General features: G+C 40.6%; 1 protein-coding gene across 2 annotated transcripts in view; it reads left to right on the top strand.

The window, feature by feature from the left end:
• The window catches only part of DDX50 (DExD-box helicase 50), a 46,345-nt gene extending 22,948 nt beyond the window's left edge, over positions 1-23,397 (top strand). For both annotated transcript variants that reach the window (XM_007963236.3, XM_038009142.2), the window contains 7 exons: positions 10,369-10,530; positions 10,958-11,077; positions 12,141-12,214; positions 12,752-12,911; positions 16,853-16,987; positions 19,625-19,669; positions 22,897-23,397. In XM_007963236.3, the coding sequence (XP_007961427.1) occupies positions 10,369-10,530; positions 10,958-11,077; positions 12,141-12,214; positions 12,752-12,911; positions 16,853-16,987; positions 19,625-19,669; positions 22,897-23,175 (975 nt within the window). In that variant the 3' untranslated portion in view covers positions 23,176-23,397. The remainder of the gene's footprint in view (positions 1-10,368; positions 10,531-10,957; positions 11,078-12,140; positions 12,215-12,751; positions 12,912-16,852; positions 16,988-19,624; positions 19,670-22,896) is intronic.
• The last annotated feature ends 754 nt before the right edge of the window (positions 23,398-24,151 follow it).

Raw genomic sequence — 24,151 nt, 5'->3', positions numbered from 1 at the left:
GGGCCCAGCTTGCTCCAGTCCCCGCAGACCTTAACTCTGGCTCCTCACAATCACCCTCAAGTATATAAAAATCCTTCCAGGTTCAGCTGCTGTTGTCAACAATTTGTTTGAGAATACGCCTTCCAGGTAGCTTTTCATTATGTTTTCAAGATGGCAGACCTGAAAGACTAGGTCCCTGAATTGCCTGTTCTTAGGACTAGCAAATTCCCCCACATAGGTAAAAGAATTTATCCTTCCCTGCTCATGTTTTTTTCTTTTCTTTGAGAAGGAGTTTTGCTCTTGTTGCCCAGATTGGAGTGCAATGGCGTGATCTTGGCTCACCACAACCTCTGCCTCCCAGGTTCAAGTGATTCTCCTGCCTCAGTCTCCCAAGTAGCTGGGATGACAGGCATGTGCCAACATACCCAACTAATTTTTTTTTTTTTTTTTTTGTATTTTTAGTAGAGACAGGGTTTCTCCATGTTCATCAGGCTGGTCTTGAACTCTCGACCTCAGGTGATCTGCCTGCCTCAGCCTCCCAAAGTGCTGGGATTACAGGCATGAGCCACCGCACCTGTCCTCTGCTCATGTTTTGGAAATCATGAGACTACTTTTGTCGCTTGTTTGTTATGTGTGTTGTCTGTGGATTTTTAGTTTTGTTATCCTAGTTGATATGTGTTATGTGGGAACTAGAGATTCAAAGTCACTGTCTTCCTCTGTGTCATTTTAACTAATTGTATAGCATTAGCTTTGATGTTTAAATGTCCAGTATAGGCCAGGCATGCCTGTAATTCTAGCACTTTGGGAGGCTGATGTGGGAGGATCACTTGAGGCCAGGAATTTGAGACCAACCTGGGCAGTATAATGAGACACCATCTCTATAAAAAGTTAAAAATTAGCCAGGGTCGGCTGCAATGGCTCACGCCTGTAATCCTAGCATTTTGGGAGGCCGAGGCAGGTGGATTGCCTGAGCTCAGGAGTTCGAGACCACCTTGTGCAACATGGTGAAACCCGGCCTCCACTAAAATACAAAAAAGTAGCCAGGTGTGGTGGTGCACACCTGTAGTCCCAGCTACTTGGGAGGCTGAAGGACGAGAATCACTTGAACCTGGGAAGCGGAGGTTGCAGTGAGCTGAGATTGCGCCACTGCACTCCATCCTGGGCAACAGAGCAAGACTCTGTCTCAAAAAAAAAAAAAAAAAAAAATTAGCCAGGTGTGGTGGCATGTTCCTCTATTCCTGTCTACTTGGGAGGCTAAGGCAAGAGGATTGCTCGAGCCCAGGAGTTAGAGGTTGCAGTGAGCTATGAACATGACACTGCATTCCAGCCTGGGCGACAAAGTGAGACCCTATCTCTTAAAAAAATAAAAAAAGGCCGGGTGCGGTGGCTGACACCTGTAATCCCAGGACTTTGGGAGGCCGATGCGGGCGGATCACGAGGTCAGGAGATCGAGACCATCCTGGCTAACACCGTGAAACCCCGTCTCTACTGAAAAATAGAAAAAATTAACCGGGCGTGGTGTTGGGCACCTGTAGTCCCAGCTACTTGGGAGGCTGAGTCAGGAGAATGATGTGAACCCAGGAGTCGGAGGTTGCAGTGAGCCGAGATCATGCCACTGAACTCGAGCCTGGGCGACAGAGTGAGACTCCATCTCAAAATAAAATAAAATAAAATAAAGTCCTCTATAAACAGATATTTGCTAAATAGTGAAAGAGTGGTAGAGGGTAATTGATTTACTTTTCTTTTCGTTGCTTTAAAATAGTAGCAGTTGGCTTGCAGAAGCCATTTTTTAATCTTGAAGAAATTACCTTGCTACAAAGGCTGGGGGAGAATTCGCCTTTCAGTGGATAATAATCTGTTTCTGTGATTTGGAGAATGGAACTCTCTATTCTCCATTCTGCTGGGTGACTTTTCTATTTAGGTAGAACATACTAGTAGTATCTTATTACGAGTTATATGGGATTTTTTGGATTAACCAGAGAACCTGAATAGTTGCTTTTTTTTTTAGTTAAAAATTGTAATTTACTTGTAAAAAGTCAGGTTTTACTTGGTTTCCCCCAGAAACGAATGCCTTCTAAATTCTAAACAGCTGGGTTTGGTTGTGCACTTGTAATTCCGGCTACTCAGGAGGTTGCGGCGGGAGGATCTATTAAGCCCTAGGCAACACAGCAAGAACGCCCTCTCTGAATGAATGAATGAATGAATGAATGAATGAATGAATGAACGAATCGTTAAACAGTCTGTATCTCTCACAAAGAGAGAAACACACACACACACATGTTTGGAAAAAAAATTACTCAAAAGTTGGAGACCTGGAAACCATCGCTGATACTATGAATGTAGTATGTTCCTCTTAGGACAAATTATCAAGTAAAAAAAACCCTGTGTTTTTTTGTTTTGTTTTGTTTTGTTTTGTTTTTAGACAGGGTCTTACTCTGTCACCCAGGCTGAAGTGCAGTGGTGTGATCATGACTCACTGCAGCCCCAGTCTCCCAGGCTCCAGTGATTCTCCCACCTCAGCCACCCAACAAGCTGGGACTACAGGCATGCACCACGACACCTGGCTAATTTTTTATTTTTTGTAGAGACAGGATCTCCTTGTGTTACCCAGACTGTTCTTGAACTCTTAGCCTCAAGCAGTCCTCCCACCTTGGCCTCCCAAAGTGCTGGGATTACAGGCATGAGAAAAAAACCTGTGTTGCAATTGAAAAATTCACTATGAAAAACTGTCCAACTTATTTAAAGTATATTTGTTTATAACTTTCTTTCAAAAATTAGGTGTTTCTTTTCTTGAAATATTTTTAACTTGGGTTATATGATAACCACGCAGGTTTATTTTCTTCTTTGGCTAACCTTTCCCGGTTCCTGCTTATCTTTCTGTATTCTTGTCTGTACTTTAAATATTGGCGTTCCTCATGGATCTGATTCTTACTCTACATATTTTTCATGGAGGAGAAAAGAATAGTGATTAATAGCACAGACTTGGGAGTCAGATTGGGGTTTAAATCTTAGTTGTGCTACTTACTAGCATAATTTTGTACCTACGTACATATGTACACATACTTATGTATATATATTGTCCTGTTCTTATGAAGTGGTATTTCAAGTATCTGCTTTTGGTGAAGAAAAAGTAAATTAAAAAAATATATATATTAGCCAGGTGTGGTGGCCCATGCCTGTTATCCCAGCACTTTGGGAGGCCAGGATAGAAAGATTGCTTGAGCCCAGGAATTTGAGACTAGCGTGGGCGTTTCATTTATATAGTAGATATATTTTTAAAGGGAGTCTTATGCATAAATTAAGCATCTTAAAGTGTATTATGGAAATTGTATTAATTAAGCTTCCTATTTAAAGGGATACTTCTGAGCCGGCTGCCATGGTTCATGCCTGCGATTCTAGCTACTCAGGAGGCTGAGGTGGGAGGATCTCTTAGCCCAGTATTTTGAGGTTGTAATGAGCTATGATTTTGCCATTGCACTGTAGCTTGGGCAACAGACCAAGATTCCATCTCTTAAAAATAAATGAATAAGGCCAGGCTTGGTGGCTCACACCGGTAATCCCAGTATTTTGGGAGGCTGAGACGAGTGGATCACTTGAGATCAGGAGTTCGAGATCAGCCTGGCGAACATGGTGAAACCCCACATCTACTAAAAATACAAAAATTGGTGGCACGTGCCTGTAATCCCAGCTACTTGGGAGGCCAAGGCACGAGAATTGCTTGAACCCAGGAGGTGGCAGTTGCAGTGAGCTGAGATTGTGCAGCACTGTACTCTAGCCTAAGAGACAGAGTGAAACTGTGTCTCAATAAAATAAATTAAAATAAAATAATAATAAAAGGATGTTTTTGAAATTAAAAGAATTTCCCTGGGAAGCCAAGACAGGAAAATTTATTGAGGCCAGGCATTCAAAAGCGGCCTGAGAAACATCGCGAGACTGTCTCTACAAAAAATAAAAAAATTGCCTAGGTGTGGTGGGACACACCTGTGGTCCAAGCTACTGAGGAGGCTGAGGTGAGAAGCATTTCTTGAGTCCGGGAGGTCGAGGCTACAGTGAGCAATGATCATGCCACTGCCCTCCACCCTGGGCGACAGAGTGAGACCCTGTCTCCAAAATAAATAAATAAAATTTAAAAGGTGGTATTAAAAATTTCTTTCTTTCTTTTTTTTTTGAGACGGAGTCTCGCTCTGTCGCCCAGGCTGGAGTGCAGTGGCCGGATCTCAGCTCACTGCAAGCTCCGCCTCCCAGGTTCACGCCATTCTCCTGCCTCAGCCTCCTGAGTAGCTGGGACCACAGGCGCCTGCCACCTCGCCCGGCTAGTTTTTTGTATTTTTAGTAGAGACGGGGTTTCACCATGTTAGCCAGGATGGTCTTGATCTCCTGACCTCGTGATCCGCCCGTCTCGGCCTCCCAAAGTGCTGGGATTACAGGCTTGAGCCACCGCGCCCGGCCAAAATTTCTTTCTTTTGTACCATTTTAAGATTTAGATGTGCCAGGCACGATGGCTTATGTCTGTAATCCTAGCACTTTGGGAGGCCAAGGCAGGAGGATCACTTGAGCTCAGGAGTTTAAAACCAGCCTGGGCAACATAGTGAGACTTCGTCTCTGTTTTATTTAAAAAAAAAAAAAATTGTTTATTTAAAGCATTTTGCATACTGCATTTATTTTCTTGAAGCAAGGAGTCAATTAGTATAGGAATATAGAAGTATAAATATGTATAGATAGATCTAATCACTCCTATGGCTCCAGTTATTGAGTATACGCTAATGATAGGCAAATCTTTTTCTCACTGGGATCTGCCTCAAGAATACTAGACCTACTGGCTACAGACACACCAACCTGTATGTTTCTAAACCTAAATTAATTAACTTTCTACACTCCTATATGCAATCTGTCTCCAGCATTATCCGTTGCTTAAACCAGAAATTTGTGTATCACTCTTGAATTTATTCCTTACCCTTGGCCATCCAGCCAGCCACATAGTATTTTTGGATTCTGTCTCCTATGGTTTAAAGTGTTCTGTTTATTTCTTTTTTTTTTTTTTTTTTTTTGAGACGGAGTCTTGCTTTTTTACTAGGCTGGAGTGCAGTGGCATGATCTCGGCTCACTGCATCCTCTGCTCCCGGGTTCAAGCGATTCTCCTGCCTCAACCTCCCCAATAGCTGGTATTACAGGTGTGTGCCACCATGCCCCACTGATTTTTGTATTGTTAGTGGAGACGGGGTTTCACCATGTTGGCCAGGCTGGTCTGGAACTCCTGACTTCAAGTGATCCGCCCACCTCGGTCTCCCAAAGTACTCAGATTACAGGTATGAGCCGCTGTGCCCAGCCTTGTCCATTTCTTTCTTTCTTTTTCTTTTCTGAGATGGAGTTTCGCTCTTGTCGCCCAGGCTGGAGTAGAATGGTGTGATCTCGGCTCACTGCAACCTCCGCCTCCCAGGTTCAAGCGATTCTCCTGCCTCAGTCTCCTGAGTAGCTGGAACTACAGGTGCACATCACCACACCCAGCTAATTTTTGTATTTTTAGTAGAGACGAGTTTTCACCATTTTGGCCAGGATAGTTTCAATCCCTTGACCTCATGATCTGCTCACCTTTCCCTCCCAAAGTGCTGGGATTATAGGCGTGAGCCACTGCGCCCGGCCTCATTTTTTTTTTTTTTTTTTTTGAGATGGGGGCTGGAGTGCAGTGGTGTGATCTCGACTAACTGAAAAGTCCGTCCTCTGCCCCCGGGTTCAAGTGATTCTCCTCCCTCAGCCTCCCTAGTAGCTGGGATTACAGGCATGCACCACCACGCCCGGCTAATTTTTGTATTTTTAGTGGAGACAGGGTTTTGCCATGTTGGCCAGGCTGGTCTGGAACTTCTGACCTCAAGTAATCCGCCCACCTCGGCCTCCCAAAGCAGCCTGGTCCATTTCTTTCTTTCTTTCTTTTTTCTTGTTTTGAGATGGAGTTTCGCTCTTGTTGCCCAAGCTGGAGTCCAGTGATGTGATCCCAGCTCACTGCAACCTCTGCCTTCCGGGTTCAAGTGATCCTCTTGCCTCAGCCTCCTGAGTAGCTGGGATTACAGGTACCTGCCACCATGCCCGGCTAATTTTTGTATTTTTAGTAGAGACAGGGTTTCACCACATTGACCAGGCTGGTCTCAAACTCCTGATCTCAGGTGATCCACGGGCCTTGCCCTCCCGAAGTGCTGGGAATACAGGCAGGAGCCACCGCGTCCAGCCTACATTTATTTCTTATACCAGTTGCAGAATCTAAAAATCTGAGAATCGTGTATAATGTATCTCTTTCCTTTATACATAATTTCTACTCCCTTGAGTATGTCCTTGCAATTTCATCAACTAGTAGTTCTTGAATTCAGTTATGGTGTAGCCCCTACTTACCTTTCCAGCCTCATCTTATACTTCCCTCTCATTTTTTCATTTTGTGCACACACTCCATACATGCCATGGTTTGTTTTTTTTGGGTGGAGACAGGGTCTCGCTCTGTCCCTTAGCCTGGAGTACAGTGGTGCAGTGGCTTATTGGAGCCTCAACGGCTTGGGACCAAGTGATCCTCCCACCTCAGCCTCTCAAGTAGCTGGGATGACACGTGTGTGCCCCTACACCTGGCTAACTTTTTATTTTTTATAGAGGTGGTATATCCTTATGTAGCCTAGGCTAGTCTTTTTTTTTTTTTTTTTTTTGAGACGGAGTCTTGCTCTGTCACCCAGGCTGGGGTGCAGTGGCCGAATCTCAGCTCACTGGAAGCTCCGCCTCCCGGGTTTACGCCATTCTCCTGCCTCAGCCTCCCAAGTAGCTGGGACTACAGGCACCCGCCACCTCGCATGGCTGTTAGGCTGGTCTTTAACTCCTGGGTTCCAGCAGTCCTCCCACCTTGGCCTCCCAATGTGCTGGGATTATAGGCATGAGCCACGATGCTGGTCAGCTCTTGAATTTGTAGTCTACCTTGCCTAACAACTCCTACTCATTCTTCAGATCTCAGTCCAAAGCATCACTTTTTAGGGAATCCTTTCTTGCCCCAAGCTAGGTCAGGTTGTCCTCTTATAAAGCCTCATTGCCTCTTAGACCCGTGCATCATCCATTACATTCATTATCTAAATTTATTTGTGTGCCTAATTATTTGATTAATGTCCGTCTTTCTGACCAGGATATGAAGACTATGAGGACAGAAGCAGTTTTTTTTTTTTTTTTTTTTTTTTGAGACAGAGTCTTGCTCTGTCGCCCAGGCTGGAGTGCAGTGGCACAATCTCGGCTCACTGCAAACTCCGGCTCACTGCAAACTCCGCCTCCCGGGTTTGCGCCATTCTCCTGCCTCAGCCTCCCAAGTAGCTGGGACTATAGGCGCCTGCCACCACGCCTGGCTAATTTTTTCTATTTTTAGTAGAGATGGAGTTTCACTGTGGTCTCGATCTCCTGACCTCATGATCCTCCTGCCTCGGCCTCCAAAAGTGCTGGGATTACAGGCATGAGCCACCACGCCCGGCCAGCAGTCTTATTTTTGTTCACTTTTTTATCCCTAGTGCCCAACATGTTGTAGGTCATTATATATTTGTGGCGTAATAGGTGGTTATTGCCACCACCTTAGTGAGGCCACTGATAACTCTTTATTTCCTTTTTTAGAAACAGGGTATTGCTCTGTCACCCAGGCTGGTGGGTGGGTGACAGAACCTAAAAAAAATATATATATATATATATATAGAGAGAGAGAGAGAGAGAGACACGGAATCTTGCTCTGTCGCCCAGGCTGGAGTGCAGTGGCACAATCTCGGCTCACTGCAACCTCCGCCTCCCAGGTTCCAGTGATTCTCTTGCCTCAGCTTCATGAGTCTCTGGGATTACAGGCACTCGCCACCACACCCGGCTACTTTTTTAGTATTTTTAGTAGAGACGGGGTTTCACCATGTTGGTCTCAAACTCCTGACCTCAGGTGATCCGCCTGCCTTGGCCTCCCAAAGTACTGGGATTATGGGCATGAGCCACTGTGCCCGGTCGTATAATTTAATATGTTCATGATATTTTCCTGCTTATAATCATTCAATTGTTTCATATTGTCCTCAGGATAAAGTTTATATTCTATTCCAATCTCATCTCTCACTCCCTATCCTCTCACCCCCGCTCCCTTTTCACTCTGTTTCAGCAGTGCTCAGATATTTGTAGGTTTCACTCCCCACTCTTTATGTATGATATTTCTTTCTACCAGGATCTCCCTAGCCTTCTGCTCCCTCTTTTACCTAGTGGTTCCTTATGATGTTAGGTGTCAGCTTCAGTGCTGCTTTCCCCTCAAACAAGATTGAGTTAGATTTCCCTCTTAAGTATTCCTGTAGCACTCTGAACCTACACCTGTGATAGCACGTCATATTTATTGAAGATGCCTGTCAGCTGGTGGCCCCAGAGTTGTGTTTCTTATTATGAATGTTCTAGAACCAGGTATAATTCAGACAGATAGCAAGTGCTCACTGAATTCATTCATGTATGCATTAAACTATTTAGATACCAAGGCTGAAATACTGTTGGGGTTAAATTATTGTTGTGAACTTTTGTTTTTTGAGACGGAGTCTCGTTCTGCCGCCCAGGCTAGAGTGCAGTGGAGTGATTACGGCTCACTGCAACTTTCACTTCTCGGGTTCAGATGATTCTCCTGCCTCAACCTCTCGAGTAGCTGGGATTACAGGCATGCACCACCACACCTGGCTAATCTTTGTATTTTTAGTAGAGATGAGGGTTCACCATGTTGGCCAGGCTGGTCTTGAATTCCTGACTTGAAGTGATCCACCCATGTCAGCCTCCCAAAGTGCTGGGTTTATAGGCCTGAGCCACTGAACCCGGCCTGATCATTGTTATGAACTTTTTGACTTTAATATAGTGGCCAGGAATACTAGGAAGTGTATTTATAATACCAGGAAATTTGCAGCAGAGATGAAGATCAACCTAATATAAATCGGTTCAGCATCACTAAAAATTACAGACATGTAAATTAAAACATCATTGGGAAATTATTTTTGCCTATTAAATTCACAAAGATTACAATGATTTATAATATACAAGCTGGGTGGGGTATGATGAAATAAATACAGAGTATTGAAGAATAAAAGGTATACAACTTTTTCTGTAATACTGTTTTTTTATAATACAGTTTCTGTTAAAATGCTATGTGTTCATAATTTTTGGCCCAGAAATTCAACTTCTAGATATGTATCCTACTGAAATATACAGATACTGAGGCATCCAGAGATACAAGTACAAAGTTGTTCATTGCAACATTGTTTCTTTCTTTCTTTCTTTTTTTTTTTTTTTGAGACAAAGCTTCATTCTTGTCCCCCAGGCTGGAGTGCAATGGCATGATCTCAGCTCACTGCAGCCTTCGCTTCCCAGGTTCAAGCAATTCTCCTGCCTCAGCCTCCCAAGTAGCTGGGATTACAGGTGCCTGCCATCACGCCTGGCTAATTTTTTGTATTTTTAGTAGAGACAGGGTTTCACCATGTTGGCCAGGCTGGTCTCAAACTCCTGACCTCAGGTGATCTGCCTGTCTCGGCCTCCCAGAGTTCTGGGATTACAGGCATGAACCACCGCGCCTGGCCCATTGCGGCATTGTTTCTAAACGTGAAAATTTGAATACAGCCCAAAAGTTCATCAGTAGGATCCATATGAATAAATTATATACAGTTTAAAAAAATTCAGTAGCATTTTATCTGTAGATGTGGATAGGTAAGATACACTAAATTTATAAAGTAGGTTACAAAACCCTACCTATGTAATATCTCATGTTATAAATAAATACATAAAGTCATAGTATATGCTTGTGTAATGTGAGTATGTGTGTATTTAAAAAAAAAAAAAGTGGCCAGGTGTGGTGGCTCACACCTGTAATCCCAGCACTTTGGGAGGCTGAGGCTGGCGGATCACCTGAGGTCAGGAGTTCAAGACCAGCCTGATCAACATGGTGAAACCCTGTTTCTACTAAAAATACAAACATTAGCTGGACATGGTGGCAGGCACCTGTAATCCCAGCTACTCGGGAGGCTGAGGCAGGAGAATCACTTGAACTCGGAAGGTGGAGGTTGCAGTGAGCCGGGATCACTCCATTGCACTCCAGCCTGGGCAGTAAGAGTGAAACTGTCTGGGGAAAAAAAAAAAAAAAAGTCTGACAGAATATTTACCAAACTCCTAACAGTGAATTATTTCTAAGTGACTAGTATTAGGGAAGCTTTTACATTTTATGTTAAATATTTTCTGTCATGTTTGACTTTTTTTAAACATAAGCATGCATTGTTAAAATTACCAAAATAAGATTTAAAAACATGCAAAAGGAGCACAGACTAGATGATGTTGCGGTGCTATCAGTTGCAAGTATGAACTGTACAATTAATTTTCTCCCCCTTTCTCAAATAGAATGCCCAGTGTTTACATGGGGACATTGCACAGTCACAAAGAGAAATTACACTAAAGGGCTTCAGAGAAGGTAGTTTTAAAGTTTTGGTGGCAACCAATGTGGCTGCCCGTGGTTTGGACATTCCTGAAGTTGACCTGGTGATTCAAAGTTCTCCTCCTCAGGTAGGAAATGGGATTTGATTTGGGAAAAATAAGAGCAATTTTAGAAATTACCATTTGATTTACAACATATTGCTTGGGATGTGAAAAATATGTCATCTCTTCTTGCTCTTAGCCATTTTTTGTTAGTGTGGTATTAAATTGATCAGATTCTGATACCTTTGCAGATGATTAACTCTGTTGTTTGGATTTGAAGCATGGAGCAACAAAATCAGGCAGAGAATTTTAAAAAGTTGCCATGTAAAGAAACCTGGGATGAGGTGGATTAAAAGGTTTTAAATCATATTGCCTTTACCCCAAAATCCACACATGTAATTGTTTGGAATATTGAAAAGGGCAACAGGATTGAGATAAATATATTATTATTTGGATTCCAGAATGACTGGAACTTGCTAGAGTTTTAAAAAGTATTACCTCTTATAATCTTTAGGATGTTGAGTCCTATATCCATCGCTCTGGACGCACAGGTAGAGCTGGACGGACAGGGATTTGTATATGTTTTTATCAACCAAGAGAAAGAGGTCAACTAAGATATGTGGAACAAAAAGCAGTAAGTAGAGTTAAATTATTTCAGACTTATTGTCTAAATGGTGCCTTAAAAGAGAGTTCTTATAATTATTCTCACAAGTAGGTCTTCATAACTTTTCTCAATTTAAGCTGCATTTGGATGTGAAGCCTGCGGAGATCTAAATTTATATTAGCTTCAAGACTTTTAATACAGCTTTTATTTTGAAGACAGTGGAGCTGACTTTCTCATCTTTTCCTTGAATTTCTCTCTTCATACTAAAATCAGAAGTGCATTGTGATTTCACTGCTTCTTAGTCCAGCATTGTAAATGGGTGACTAAAAGATTGTCTTGTAATAATAGTTAAGATTCTTTTAAGTAATGGTACAAGTTTCTTTAGAAACTGTACGTTTTCTGTGATCTGAATTTTCAGTTTTTCCTAATTTTATGTGTTTTTATATGCTATTTCATATACTTTGTAAAATAAGGAAAAAAGCTGATAGATTTAAACATCTTTTTTTTTTTTTTTTTTTTTTTTTTTTAAATCAGGCTTGTTTTACAAGTGAAATTCCTTGATTGTAACTAAGGGGCAATTCAAAAAATTATTTTTCTCTTTCTGAAATTTGTAATTGATTATTTATTAGAAAAAAACAGATCTTGGCTGGGTGCAGTGGCTCACACCTGTAATCCCAGCACTTTGGGAGGCGGAGACGGGCAGATCACTTGAGGTCAGGAGTTTAAGACCAGCCTGCCCAACATGGTGAAACCCCATCTCTACTAAAAATACCAAAATTAGCTGGGCATGGTGGCAGGCACCTGTAATCCCAGCTACTAGGGAGGCTGAGGCAGGAGAATTGCTTGAACCTGGGAGGTGGAGGTTGCAGTGAGCCAAGATCATGCCACCACACTCCAGCCTGGGCAACAGAGCAAGAATCTGTCTCAAAAACGAAAAAACAAACAAACAAACAAAAAACAGATCTTTTAATCTGCTAGGGCTATGAAATCTTTAACTCCAAGAAATAGAAATTCAACGAACTATTAAAATATTAATTTAGGAATTAATTGTAAAGACTTCCATTTTTCTTTAATGTAACTCTTTCATTTTCAGGGAATTACTTTTAAACGTGTAGGTGTTCCTTCTACAATGGATTTAGTTAAATCTAAAAGCATGGATGCCATCAGGTATGCTTTCTGAACTTGCTGAATAATTGTTTCTTTTGTATTAGGCTATTCATCTGTAAGCTCTCCCTGTTTAAATAGCAGAAAATTTTAATCACCAGTTTTACCAGCAGACATTTAGTTATATTAAAATATAAAAATGTGGCTGGGCGCTGTGGTGCGTGTCTGTAATTCCAGCACTTTGGGAGGCTGAGGTGGGCAGATTGCTTGAGCTTAAGAGTTTGAGACTAGCTTGGCCAACATGGTGGAACCTTGTCTCTACAAAAAATACAGAGATTAGCCAGGAATGGTGGCGCATGCACCTGTAGTCCCAGCTACTTGGAAGGCTGAGGCGGGAGGATCGCTTGAGCCTGGGAGGTTGAGGCTGCAGTGAGCCAAGATCGGGCCAGTGCACTCCAGACTGGGTGACAGAGCAAGGCTCTGTCTCAAAAAAAAAAAAAAAAAAAAAAAAAAAATTACTCTTTCTTTTTCCCATTTATCCTCTTATCTTTTATTTTTTTTCCCTGTGTCTTGACCAAGAATACTATTTTTAAACCACAGGTCTCTGGCTTCCGTTTCTTATGCTGCTGTTGATTTTTTCCGACCATCAGCTCAGAGACTGATAGAAGAGAAAGGGGCAGTGGATGCATTGGCTGCTGCTTTAGCCCACATTTCTGGTGCATCAAGCTTCGAACCACGATCTTTGATTACCTCTGATAAGGTAGAAATCTGTGAGAAAATTGTACATGAGTGGGAAAAGGTTAAAATTGAACTATAGTAAATATTGTATAGTGAATTACTGTGCTTTTTGTGCAGAAAAAAACTGTTTTGCTCTATGAGAAACTGGTCTCTTTATTTCTACTCCCTAATAAATTCTTTTTTGACAATCACCTCTTCCAAATTTTTCAAATCCACAGAAAAACTGAAAGAATAATGCAGTAACCACATACAATCCACCTAGATTCAACTGTTAAAAGTGTGTATCATTTGCTTTATATCCTTTTTGAGCTCTTAATTTGTAATTTTTAAAAAAATGTGACATGTAATAATTGTACATATTTAAAGGGTATGTAGTGATGTTTCAATACATACTGTGTATAGGGATCAGATCAGGGTCATTAGCATATCCATCGTCTTAAACATTTATCATTTCTTTGTTTTAGGAACCATTCAATATCTTCCTTCTTGCTTTGTAACTTTATAAGTATATATATATTTTTTGAGATGGAGTCTTGTTCTGTTGCCCAGGCTGGAGTGCAATTGCGCAATCTTGGCTCACTGCAACCTCTGCCTCCCAGGTTCAAGCAATTCTCCTGTCTCAGCCTCCTGAGTAGCTGGGACCACAGGCACATGCCACCACGTCCAGCTAATTTTTGTATTTTTAATAGAGATGGGGTTTCACCATATTGGTCAGGCTGGTCTCAAACTCCTGACCTCGGGTGATCCACCCTCCTCAGCCTCCCAAAGTGCTGGGATTACAGGCGTGAACCACCTCACCCGGCCTGTATTTTTTTCCTAAACCATTTGAAAGTAAGTTGAAACACTGTGATATCATCCCTAAATATTTCAACATGCATCCTCTGAGAATAAGGATATTCTGCTACATAACCACAATCTAATAAGCTCATCTGTGAAAAGTAATGATAGTTCTGTATTATCATCTAATATTTAGTTTATATCCATTTTTTTCTCATTATCCTGAAAATGTCTGTCTGGGTATTTGGAGAGAAATATAGGAAATGCTTACTTTGCACAGACCTTTGTTAACTGAAACTTGTATACCAGAACCTACATTTCATTTTGTAAGTTTCCATGGAATCCTGCAAAGTAAGAAATAGACTCTGCACAATTAACACAGTAGCATGCAAAGTAAGTAAATGCCTGTGTGTGTGGAGGGGTTGTGTAAGTGTGACACCATCTGAACTCGCCTGCTACCAGCTTCGTATCACGTGCCAAAACATACCACACCAGAACCATTGGTGCAGGTAGCTCAGAGATTTTTTACTTATTCAAGTGTAAGTGAGGGGAGTTTCTTGGTGAAGAGAATTTTAAATAAGAGTTCTTTTATGTCTGAGTGGAGAGAGAGAGTTAGTGAGCCTGGTCCTGGAGACATCTATAAGACTAGAGCCTGCTGGTGGGATTTTCAAATAACAGAACAGACTAATTTTGGGCAGCACATCCCTGTGATGGGTAGGAGGGAACAAAAAGGGCAGGGCAGGTTCACTTGGTTGTGACTTATTTGTTGTAGTGCAAGTGAACGCAGCTGGGGTATCTGATGGTTTCTACCTGGTAGGTGTTAATAGTTTAGCTAAATGTCATTTTGCTTCGAGTGACTTATTGGGCTCCATTCCATTTATCCGTATGTATACGTATACCTGTTTGTATGTATCTTTTTAAAAATTCAGAATCTAGTTAAATATGTTACATTTGGTATTATGTCTCTTTAGTCTTTTTTAGTCTGGAACTGTTTTCCCATCTTTTTAATTTTTTTCTGCTACTGATTTGGTGAAGAGTCTAGGTCGGTTGTTTGGTATAGTATCTCACTATCTGAATTTGTCCCAATCTCTTCAAGCATCATTTAACTTTTGCCTTTATCCTCTTTTAAACTGGAAGTAATATCAAAGCTTGGTTTTTATATTTAGGTTAAATATTTTTGGCAAGGGTACTTTATAGTTAATATGTACCTCATACTGCATCACATCAAGAGGCATAAAATGTTAGGTTGTTCCAGTACTAGTAATGCTTAGTTTGAGCATTTGTTTAAGATGGAAACTGCCATATTTTAAACGTGTATTTTACTTTCTGTAATTAGTAACTTGTGGGGTGATACTTTAGCATTGAGCAAATATCCTATCCCTAATAACCCACCAAATGCTTGTTAAGACAGTATTTAAAACATATATCTTTAGAAAGCATTGAGATTTGAGCTAAGAAGTACCTAAGAAGTTATTTAGTCTCAACCCTCATCCAATAAAGAATCCCTCTTTGGCAGATGGGTCATTTAATCTCTGATTAAATATCTTAGAAACAGGGTGTTAGTGGCTTTAAATTTCTTTCATGGGTTAAACCAAAATCCAGTCTTTATCATGAATGTCCTATAGGATTTTCCTCTTGCTGTCTCCTTGATATAATCTCTTATCACTCTCCCCTTTCTTACTTCAGACACCCTAACCTATTTGGTTTTCCTCAGACATAAACTTAACTATTACACAAGGCCTTTGTGCCTACTTTCATTGTCTTGAATGTTCTTTCCCTCTAATAACCATGTTGCTTACTCCTCTACTTCATTCTGGTCTCTGCTCAAATATCATACCAGAGAGGTCTTTTTTGATCACTCTAAAATAGCTTACTCCTCCCTATACTCTTTGTTCTCTAAGCGCTGCTTTATTCGTATTCGTGATGCTTATTACTATATGATATTCCATATATTTGCTTATTTGTTTACTGTGTACCCACCCAACCCCACATACAGGTGTAGGTACATGCACATGCACTGGAATCTACTCTCCATGAGAGAAAGGACTACTTATTGCTGAATCTCTAGCACCTAGTACAGTCTGTGGCACATACATAGAGGGCACTCAATAAATATTTGTTTGCTGAATGCATCCCCATGTCTTCTTAATGTTGATTCTTTTGCTATTAGTGAAGCTTTACAGAACAAATAATTTTTGCTTATGTAACAGTCCTTCAAAAGTTTAAAGAAATTGGTCAGGCATGGTGGCTCATGCCTGTAATCCTAGCACTTTGGGAAGCTGAAGCAGGCAGACCACTTGAGTCCAGAAGTTCAAGACCAACCTGAGCAACCCCGTCTCTACTAAAAATACAAAAATTAGCACAGCATGGTGGCACACACCTGTAGTTCCTGATGCTTGTGGGGCTGAGGTGAGAGGATTGCTTGAGCCCAGAAGGTTGAGGGTGCAGTGAGCTGAGATCGTGCCACTGCATTCCAGCCTGGGTGACAGAGCGAGGCCCTGTCTTTAAAAAAAAAAAAAAAAGGTTAAAGAAATTTATGTTGTATTTATTTATTTATTTATTTATTTGAGACAGGGTCTAGTTCTGTCACCCAGGCTGGAGTGCTGTGGTGCAATCTCGGCTCACTGCAACCTCTGCCTCCTGGGCTCCTGAGCTCAAGCCTCCCGAGTAGCTGGGACTGTAGGAGTGCGCCACCATGCCTGGCTAATTTTTTCTTTTTTTTTTTTTTGTAGCAATGGCATTTCACCATGTTGCCTAGGCTGGTCTCAAACTCCCGGGCTCAAGTGACCCTCCCGCCTTGGTTTCCTAAAGTGCTGAGATTACAGGTGTGAGCCACCACACCTAGCCAAGGTTTTCACTCCAAGCTGACTTTGACTCCCTCAACATTTCCTTAATTCTTCACTTCCATGGTGTCTTTCTCGGCTCTGGTTTGCTTAATTCTTAATTCTCTCTTAAAGCATAATGGTTAGAATTAAATAGAGTCTTGCAGCAATACATAGGATAGTACTTTCAATTATCTGTAAACACTATTCTAATAATGTAGTTTCAAAAAATTTTTTTAGCTGCAGTTTTATATACTTTTGGCTCATAAGAAATGTTACATCTTGAAGGATTATAGAGTTAGAATTTCATTGTACTGCTGCTGCTGATTTATTTCCAAACATAATGTGGTTTTTATTCCTCAAGGGGTTTGTGACCATGACTCTGGAAAGCCTAGAGGAAATACAGGATGTCAGCTGTGCTTGGAAAGAACTTAACAGAAAGCTGAGTAGTAATGCAGTGTCTCAGATTACCAGAATGTGCCTCCTGAAAGGAAATATGGTAGGCTTTTCTAGACAATTAAAAAGCTTTTTAATCAACTACCCCAAATGTTTACAAACACTAGCAAATTTTGTTTTCTCTTTGAAGCCTAATGGCATGAATAATACTGTTTTCTCTTTGTTAGTTTGTTTCTAGTTATAAATTTGGGGCATTATATATGTAACCCATTCCTCTAGAGCTATGTCATTCTGTTCAGTTTGACTATCTGATACCCAAGTTATCTAAGTTTCTGCCACATACCGTATGTAGTTGTGTACATGTGTTTATTCTTTTTATTTTTTAAATTTTATTTATTTACTACTTTACAGTGATGAGGTCTCACTATTTGCTTAGGCTGGTCTTTTTTTTTTTTTTTTTTTTTTTTGAGACGGAGTCTTGCTCTGTCGCCCGGGCTGGAGTGCAGTGACCGGATCTCGGCTCACTGCAAGCTCCGCCTCCCGGGTTCACGCCATTCTCCTGCCTCAGCCTCCCGAGTAGCTGGGACTACAGGCGCCCGCCACCTCGCCCGGTTAGTTTTTTTTTTGTATTTTTTTAGTAGAGACGGGGTTTCACCGTGTTAGCCAGGATGGTCTCGATCTCCTGACCTCGTGATCCACCCGTCTCGGCCTCCCAAAGTGCTGGGATTACAGGCTTGAGCCACCGCGCCCGGCCCTTAGGCTGGTCTTGAACTCTGGGACTCAAGTGATCCTCTTGTCTTGGACTCCCAAACTACTGGGATTATAGGTGTGAGCCACTGCACCTGGCCTTTTTGTATTATTATTTTTATTTTTGAGACAGAGTTTCACTCTTGTCACCCAGGCTGGAGTGCAGTGGCACAATCTTGGCTCACTGCAACCTGTGCCTCCTGGGTTTAAGCAATTCTCCTGCCTCAGCCTCCCGAGTAGCTGAGATTACAGGCGCCTGCCACTATGCCCAGCTAATTTTTGTATTTTTAGTAGAGATGGGGTTTCACCATGTTGACCAGGGCTGGTCTTGAACTCCTGACCTCAGGTGATCCTCCTGCTTCAGCCTCCCAAAGTGCTGGGATTACAGGCATGAGCCACCATACCCTACCCATATTATTATTATTATTATTATTATTTTGGTAAAGACAGGATTTTGCCATGTTGCCCAGGCTGGTCTTGAACTCCTGAGCTCAAAGGATTCACCTGTCTCAGCCTCCCAAAGTGCTGGGATTACAGGCTTGAGCCATTGCACCTGGCATGTGTGTTTATTTTGTAAGACTAAGTAGCTTATGATTGCAGTAGTTAAGCAGCTCTGTAATTTTGAGGACATGCAGGTTAGTTTTTAAGTGGCCTGCTCTTCGTTGTTAATGAATTAATGATATGAATTAAATAAATATTTTAATACAATTAGGTAGCAAAATTAAAACTGTAATCTTGTGACTGATTTCTTCTAATGGTTTTGAAAAATGATGTTATGTTATTAATTTAACTTTACTGTATAGGTTCATTCTAGCTTGGAATTTATTAACTAGATTGTTTATTGCAAATAATCATCTCTCTCAAAGTTTAATATTACTTACCTTTAAAAAGGATGTGGTGGCCGGGCGCGGTGGCTCATGCCTGTAATCCCAGCACTTTGGGAGGCCAAGGTGGGCAGATCACGAGGTCAGGAGATCGAGACCATCCTGGCTAACACGGTGAAACCCCGTCTCTACTACAAATACAAAAAATTATCTGGGTGTGGTGGCGCGCGCCTGTAGTCCCAGCTACTCGGGAGGCTGAGGCAGGAGAATGGCATGAACCCGGGAGGCGGAGCTTGCAGTGAGCCGAAATTGCGCCACTGCACTCCAGCCTGGGCGACAGAGCGAGACTCTGTCTCAAAAAAAAAAAAAAAAAGGATGTGGGGCAAGTATGAGACAAATACATACTTTCAGGAAAAAAATGTAGAGGGAAGGGAAAAAATAACAAGACATATAGGCCAAACTAGTTGCTATACTTGAGTGTTAAATTAATTTTCAGCTTATTGACAACTAAGACCATGGAAGAAACATCTTGGGTTATATAATTCTTATCTAATAAATATTGCAGCTTTTTTCTTTTTTTTGAGACAGGGTCTCACCCTGTCACCTAGGCTGGAGTGCAGTGGCGTGATCTCAGCTCATTGCCACTTCCACCTCCCAGACCCAAGTGATCCTCCCACTCCTACCTCAGCCTCCCGAGTTGCTGGGACTACAGTCATACATCACCACACCTGGATAATTTTTGCATTTTTTTTTTTTTGTAGAGATGGGGTTTTCCCTATATTGCCCAGGCTGGTCTCGATCGAATTCCTGGACTCAAACAATCTGTCCACCTTGGCCCCCGAAAAGTGCTGGGATTCATGAACTACCACGCCTGGCCTGTTACAGCTCTTTATAAATGAAACTTTCCGTCATTAAATTTTAAAAGAAATTTATTAGAAGGATCATTTTACAGGGCACATGGAACAACATACAGTGTCTACACAAACTCTTCTAGAGAATACTCTAGATTCTTAGCAGTAGTTGTAAATTCTTATTGGATACTGTGTTTAGTTAACTTTTTAAATTTAGAAAATATATTAAGCAGCCACTGAGTCATGCATTATTAGTAAAATAAAAAAATCAACACATATGCATGTAATTTAAAATGTTTTGCTTTGTTTTGCTTTTAGGGTGTTTGCTTTGATGTTCCCACAACTGAATCAGAAAGGTTACAGGTATTTTAAAAATTTTATCTTTTTAAATAGTTGAGTACATTCTCTAACATTTAGATTGGGATATTTTGGGAATCATAGTCACAATGTCATTATCATGCCTAAATCAATGAAGAATTCCTTAATATAAAATAACCAGTCTGTCTCAAACTTAAATGTATTTTTAAAGAGATGGAGTCTCTCTCAGTCTGGAGTGCAGTGGCATGATCATAACTCATTGCAACCTTGAATTCCTGGGCTGAAGTGATCCTCCCACCTCAGACTCCCAAGTAGCTAGGACTACAAGGCATGTGCCGCTATTCCTGGCTAACATGTGCCACCACACCCGGATAACTTTTTTTTTTTTTTTTAGTAGAGACGGAGTTTCTCCATGTTGGTCAGGCTGGTCTGAAACTCCCAACCTCAGGTGATCCACCTGCCTTGGCCTCCCAAAGTGCTGGGATTACAGGTGTGAGCCACTGCTCCTGGCCCCATGCCTGGCTAATTTTTAAAAAAAATTTTGTAGAGACAGAGTCTGTAGCACCGGTTGGTCTTGAACTCCTGGCCTCAAGTGATCCTCCCACCTTGACCTCCCAAAGTGTTGGGAATATTGGTGTGAGCCACCATACCCAGCAAAAAATTTTTTATTATAAATCATTTCAAACATATTTTTTAGATGAGGGACTTGTATAATGAATCTCCATATACCCAACACTCAGCTTCAACAATGATCAGTTCATAGCCAGTTTTGTTTCATTTCTGTGTTCATCTACACTTTTCTGCATTCTTTTGAAATAAATTCTAGGTATTCTATCATTTCAACCATAAACATTTGCATATTTCTAAATATTAACAACTTTAAAAAATACATTATCATAATACCATAATTAAACTCCCCCAAAATAATAATTCCTTATTATCGTCCAATTTTGTTTAAATTTTTCCATTTGTTTCCTAAATTTTTTAAATATAGGGTCCATAAAGCTCATACATGGTAATTTGATGTTTCTTAAGTCTCTTTTAATATATAGGTTCTTTCTGCTCCCTTTCTCTCTTTTAAAAAAGTATTCCTGTATTTTATCTGTTGAAGAAAGAAGTTGTCTACTGGATTCCCATAATGAAGAATTTGTCTATTATATCTCAGTACATACTTATATACCTACTTTGAAACAAAAATGAGTATTCTGCTTTTGAAGTCTTTTTAAAAATTCAGAATATATTAAAGACACATTTTTGTGTCAACAACACAGTTCCTTTTTTTTTTTCTTTTTATATTTTAATTTTTTTTTTTTTTTTTTTGAGACAGAGTCTTGCTCTATTGCCAGGCTGGAGTGCAGTGGTGCAATCCCAGCTCACTGCAACCTCCGCCTCCCGGGTTCAAGCGATTCTCATCCCTCAGCCTCCTGAGTAGCTGGGACTACAGGCACCCGCCACCACGCTCGGCTAATTTTTTGTATTTTTAGTAGAGACGTGGTTTCACCGTGTTAGCCAGGATGAAATTTTTGTATTTTTAATAGAGATGGGGTTTCACCATGTTAGGATGGTCTTGATCTCTTGACCTCATGATCTGCCCGCCTTGGCCTCCCAAAGTGCTGGGATTACAGGCTTGAGCCACTGCGCCTGGCCTTTTTATATTTTTAAATAGAGATGGGATCTTGCTATGTTGCCCAGGCTGGTCTCAAACTCTTGGTCTCAAGTGATCCTCCCACCTCAGCCTCCCAAAGTACTGGGTTCACAGGTGTGAGCCATTGCACCCAGCCACAGTTACTTATTTTTAATTACTCCCTGTAATTTGGGTGGCTGGTTTTCTTAACCAGTGTCCTATTTTCTGAAATTTATATTTTTTCTAAAATTTACTATTATTAGGACTGCCCTAAACATTGGTATAGCAAATTCTTTATGCATTGCCATGTTTATCTCTTTTTTAAATGTGATTGCTTGGCCAAAAGATTAGTGCCTTTTTAAAAAAATTTTGGTTATATATTGCCAAACACACCAATGGTACGTTCGTTTGTCTTTTCCCAAAAAGTACCAGTATTGGAAAGAAAGATAGCTTTAGCAACGGTGTCTTAATAACAACTTTTTTTGAGACAGAGTCTCCCTCTGTTGCCCAGGCTGGAGTGTAGTGGCAGGATCTAGGCTCACTGAAACCTCTGCCTCCCAGGTTCAAGCAATTCTCCTGCCTCAGCCTCCTGAGTAACTGGGATTACAGGCACTCACTACCACACCTGACTAATTTTTGTATTTCTAGTAGAGTTGAGGTTTCACCACGTTGGCCAGGCTGGTCTCGAACTCCTGACCTCAAGTGATCTGCCCACCTCGGCCTCCCAGAGTGCTGGAATTACAGACATGAGCCACTGTGCCCAGCCAATAATAACTTTCCTTGCCAACTCATGATCACAATAAGGAACAGTTAGTGTAGCAAGATATAAAATAGTGATGTTCTTATAGGTTACCGATTTGTATATCTTCACGTGTTTACTCCAATATCAAAGTGTTTCTGGTGGCTACATTTTTTAGTCCTTGGCTGGTGTTGACTTGTATTTAATCTCCATCATGGGCTCTTTTACTTTTTGCTTGTCAGTATACCTGCTGAAAACAATGCAGTACTTATTAATGTCCTATCTGCATTGTGCTGAGATACCAGATAGTGCTGTTTTAGAATGTATAAACTGAGTATAATGTATACTTTTATACATTTATTTAATTAGTATATTTATTAATACATAGTATAATTTTGAATGTATATTTATTAGATTATATTTAGAATGTTAGAATTTATTAGATAAATGTGCTGAGATATCAAATAGTGCTGTTTTAGAATGTATAAACTGAGTATAATGTATACTTTTATACATTTATTTAATTAGTATATTTAATTCGTAATATGTAGTATAATTTTAGAATGTATATTTAGAATGTTAGGATTTATTAGAATAGAAGTATATTTATTTAGAATGTTAGAATTTAGAATGTGTATTTATTTAGAATGCATATTTATAGAATGTAATTAGTATATTTAATTAGTAATACATAGTTTAATTTTAGAATTTATGAACTGAGTATGAATTTATGATCTCGAAAATAGAAAATATTTTTGCTTATTTTCTGGTTTTCATTTTTGTTCCAGATACTTTAACAGAATAGATAGCCTTTAGCTAATAGATATGAAAAAGGTGTCTTCTATACTTACATGTTTACTTATGGTTTCTATTTTGCATTTATATTAATCCTGTAAATTCCCCTAACAGGCAGAGTGGCATGATTCCGACTGGATACTCTCAGTGCCAGCCAAATTACCTGAAATTGAAGAATATTATGATGGAAACACATCTTCTAATTCCAGACAGAGGAGTGGCTGGTCAAGTGGTCGATCGGGCCGGTCAGGCCGGTCAGGTGGTCGATCTGGTGGCCGGTCAGGTAGACAGAGTCGACAAGGGAGTCGCTCAGGAAGTCGACAAGATGGTAGAAGACGAAGTGGGAATAGGAATCGATCAAGAAGTGGGGGCCACAAACGGAGTTTTGACTGAGTATTTGATAGTTAATCTACCAGTGTGAGCTTGCCTATTTCTGCCTAATCATGTACATTATCCACCAAAAATTAGGTCATCATAGTTGAGGTATGTGTCTGCTATTTGCAAAGAAGTTGGTCGTATTTTTTTAAAAAGTATTTCACAAGAATGGTTGTAAACAAATCTACTTATCCAGTTATACCTTTGAATAAAAAAACCTCCTTTTATTGTCTCTTTTCACTTACGTGTTAAGAATTTTCTCAATGTAATCTTAAAAATATCTTTACAAACTTGGCAGTCAGGCCAAGTGTGGTGACTCATGGCTATAATCCCAGCACTTTGGGAGGCTGTGGTGGGCGGATCACTTGAGGTCAGGAGTTTGAGACCAGCCTGACCAACATGGTGAAACCCCAACTCTGTTAAAAATACAAAATTTAGCTGGACATGGTGGCGCATGCCTGTAATCCCAGCTACTTGGGAGGCTGAGGCAGGAGAATCGCTTGAACCTAGAAGGCGGAGGTTGCAGTGAGCCGAGATCATGTCACTGCACTCCAGCCTGGGCAATAGAGTGAGACTCTGTCTCAAAACAAACAAAACTTGGTAGTCAAGCTAATCTTAACATAAGATTACCTGCATTTTACAAAATGTGATGTATTTGTATTCATATCATTCCTTCCATAGGTTATGTGATAAAAATAAGAAATTCCCTTCTACATTAAAGGACTGTGTAAACTGGTGACATGATTAGTTAGATGTATCATTTTAGTCTAGATACAGTTAATTAAAAGGGTGTGCAAACAGTGCATACTCATTAATTTATTCCACAGATATTTATTGAATTTCTACTATGTTTCCATCACTGTGCTAACCACTGGGGAGTATAGTTGTGAATAAGGCATAATCACTATCCTTAAGAAACTTAGAGTCAATTATTATAGACTAACAAATGAAAGCTAAGACAGTGGTAGGTATGGGATGCTAAGGACCTACTTGG

Source organism: Chlorocebus sabaeus, chromosome 9, assembly GCF_047675955.1.
Source record: "Chlorocebus sabaeus isolate Y175 chromosome 9, mChlSab1.0.hap1, whole genome shotgun sequence".
Lineage (NCBI taxonomy): Eukaryota > Metazoa > Chordata > Mammalia > Primates > Cercopithecidae > Chlorocebus > Chlorocebus sabaeus.
Note: the sequence above shows the minus strand (reverse complement) of the source record. Positions and strands in the feature narration are given on the sequence as shown.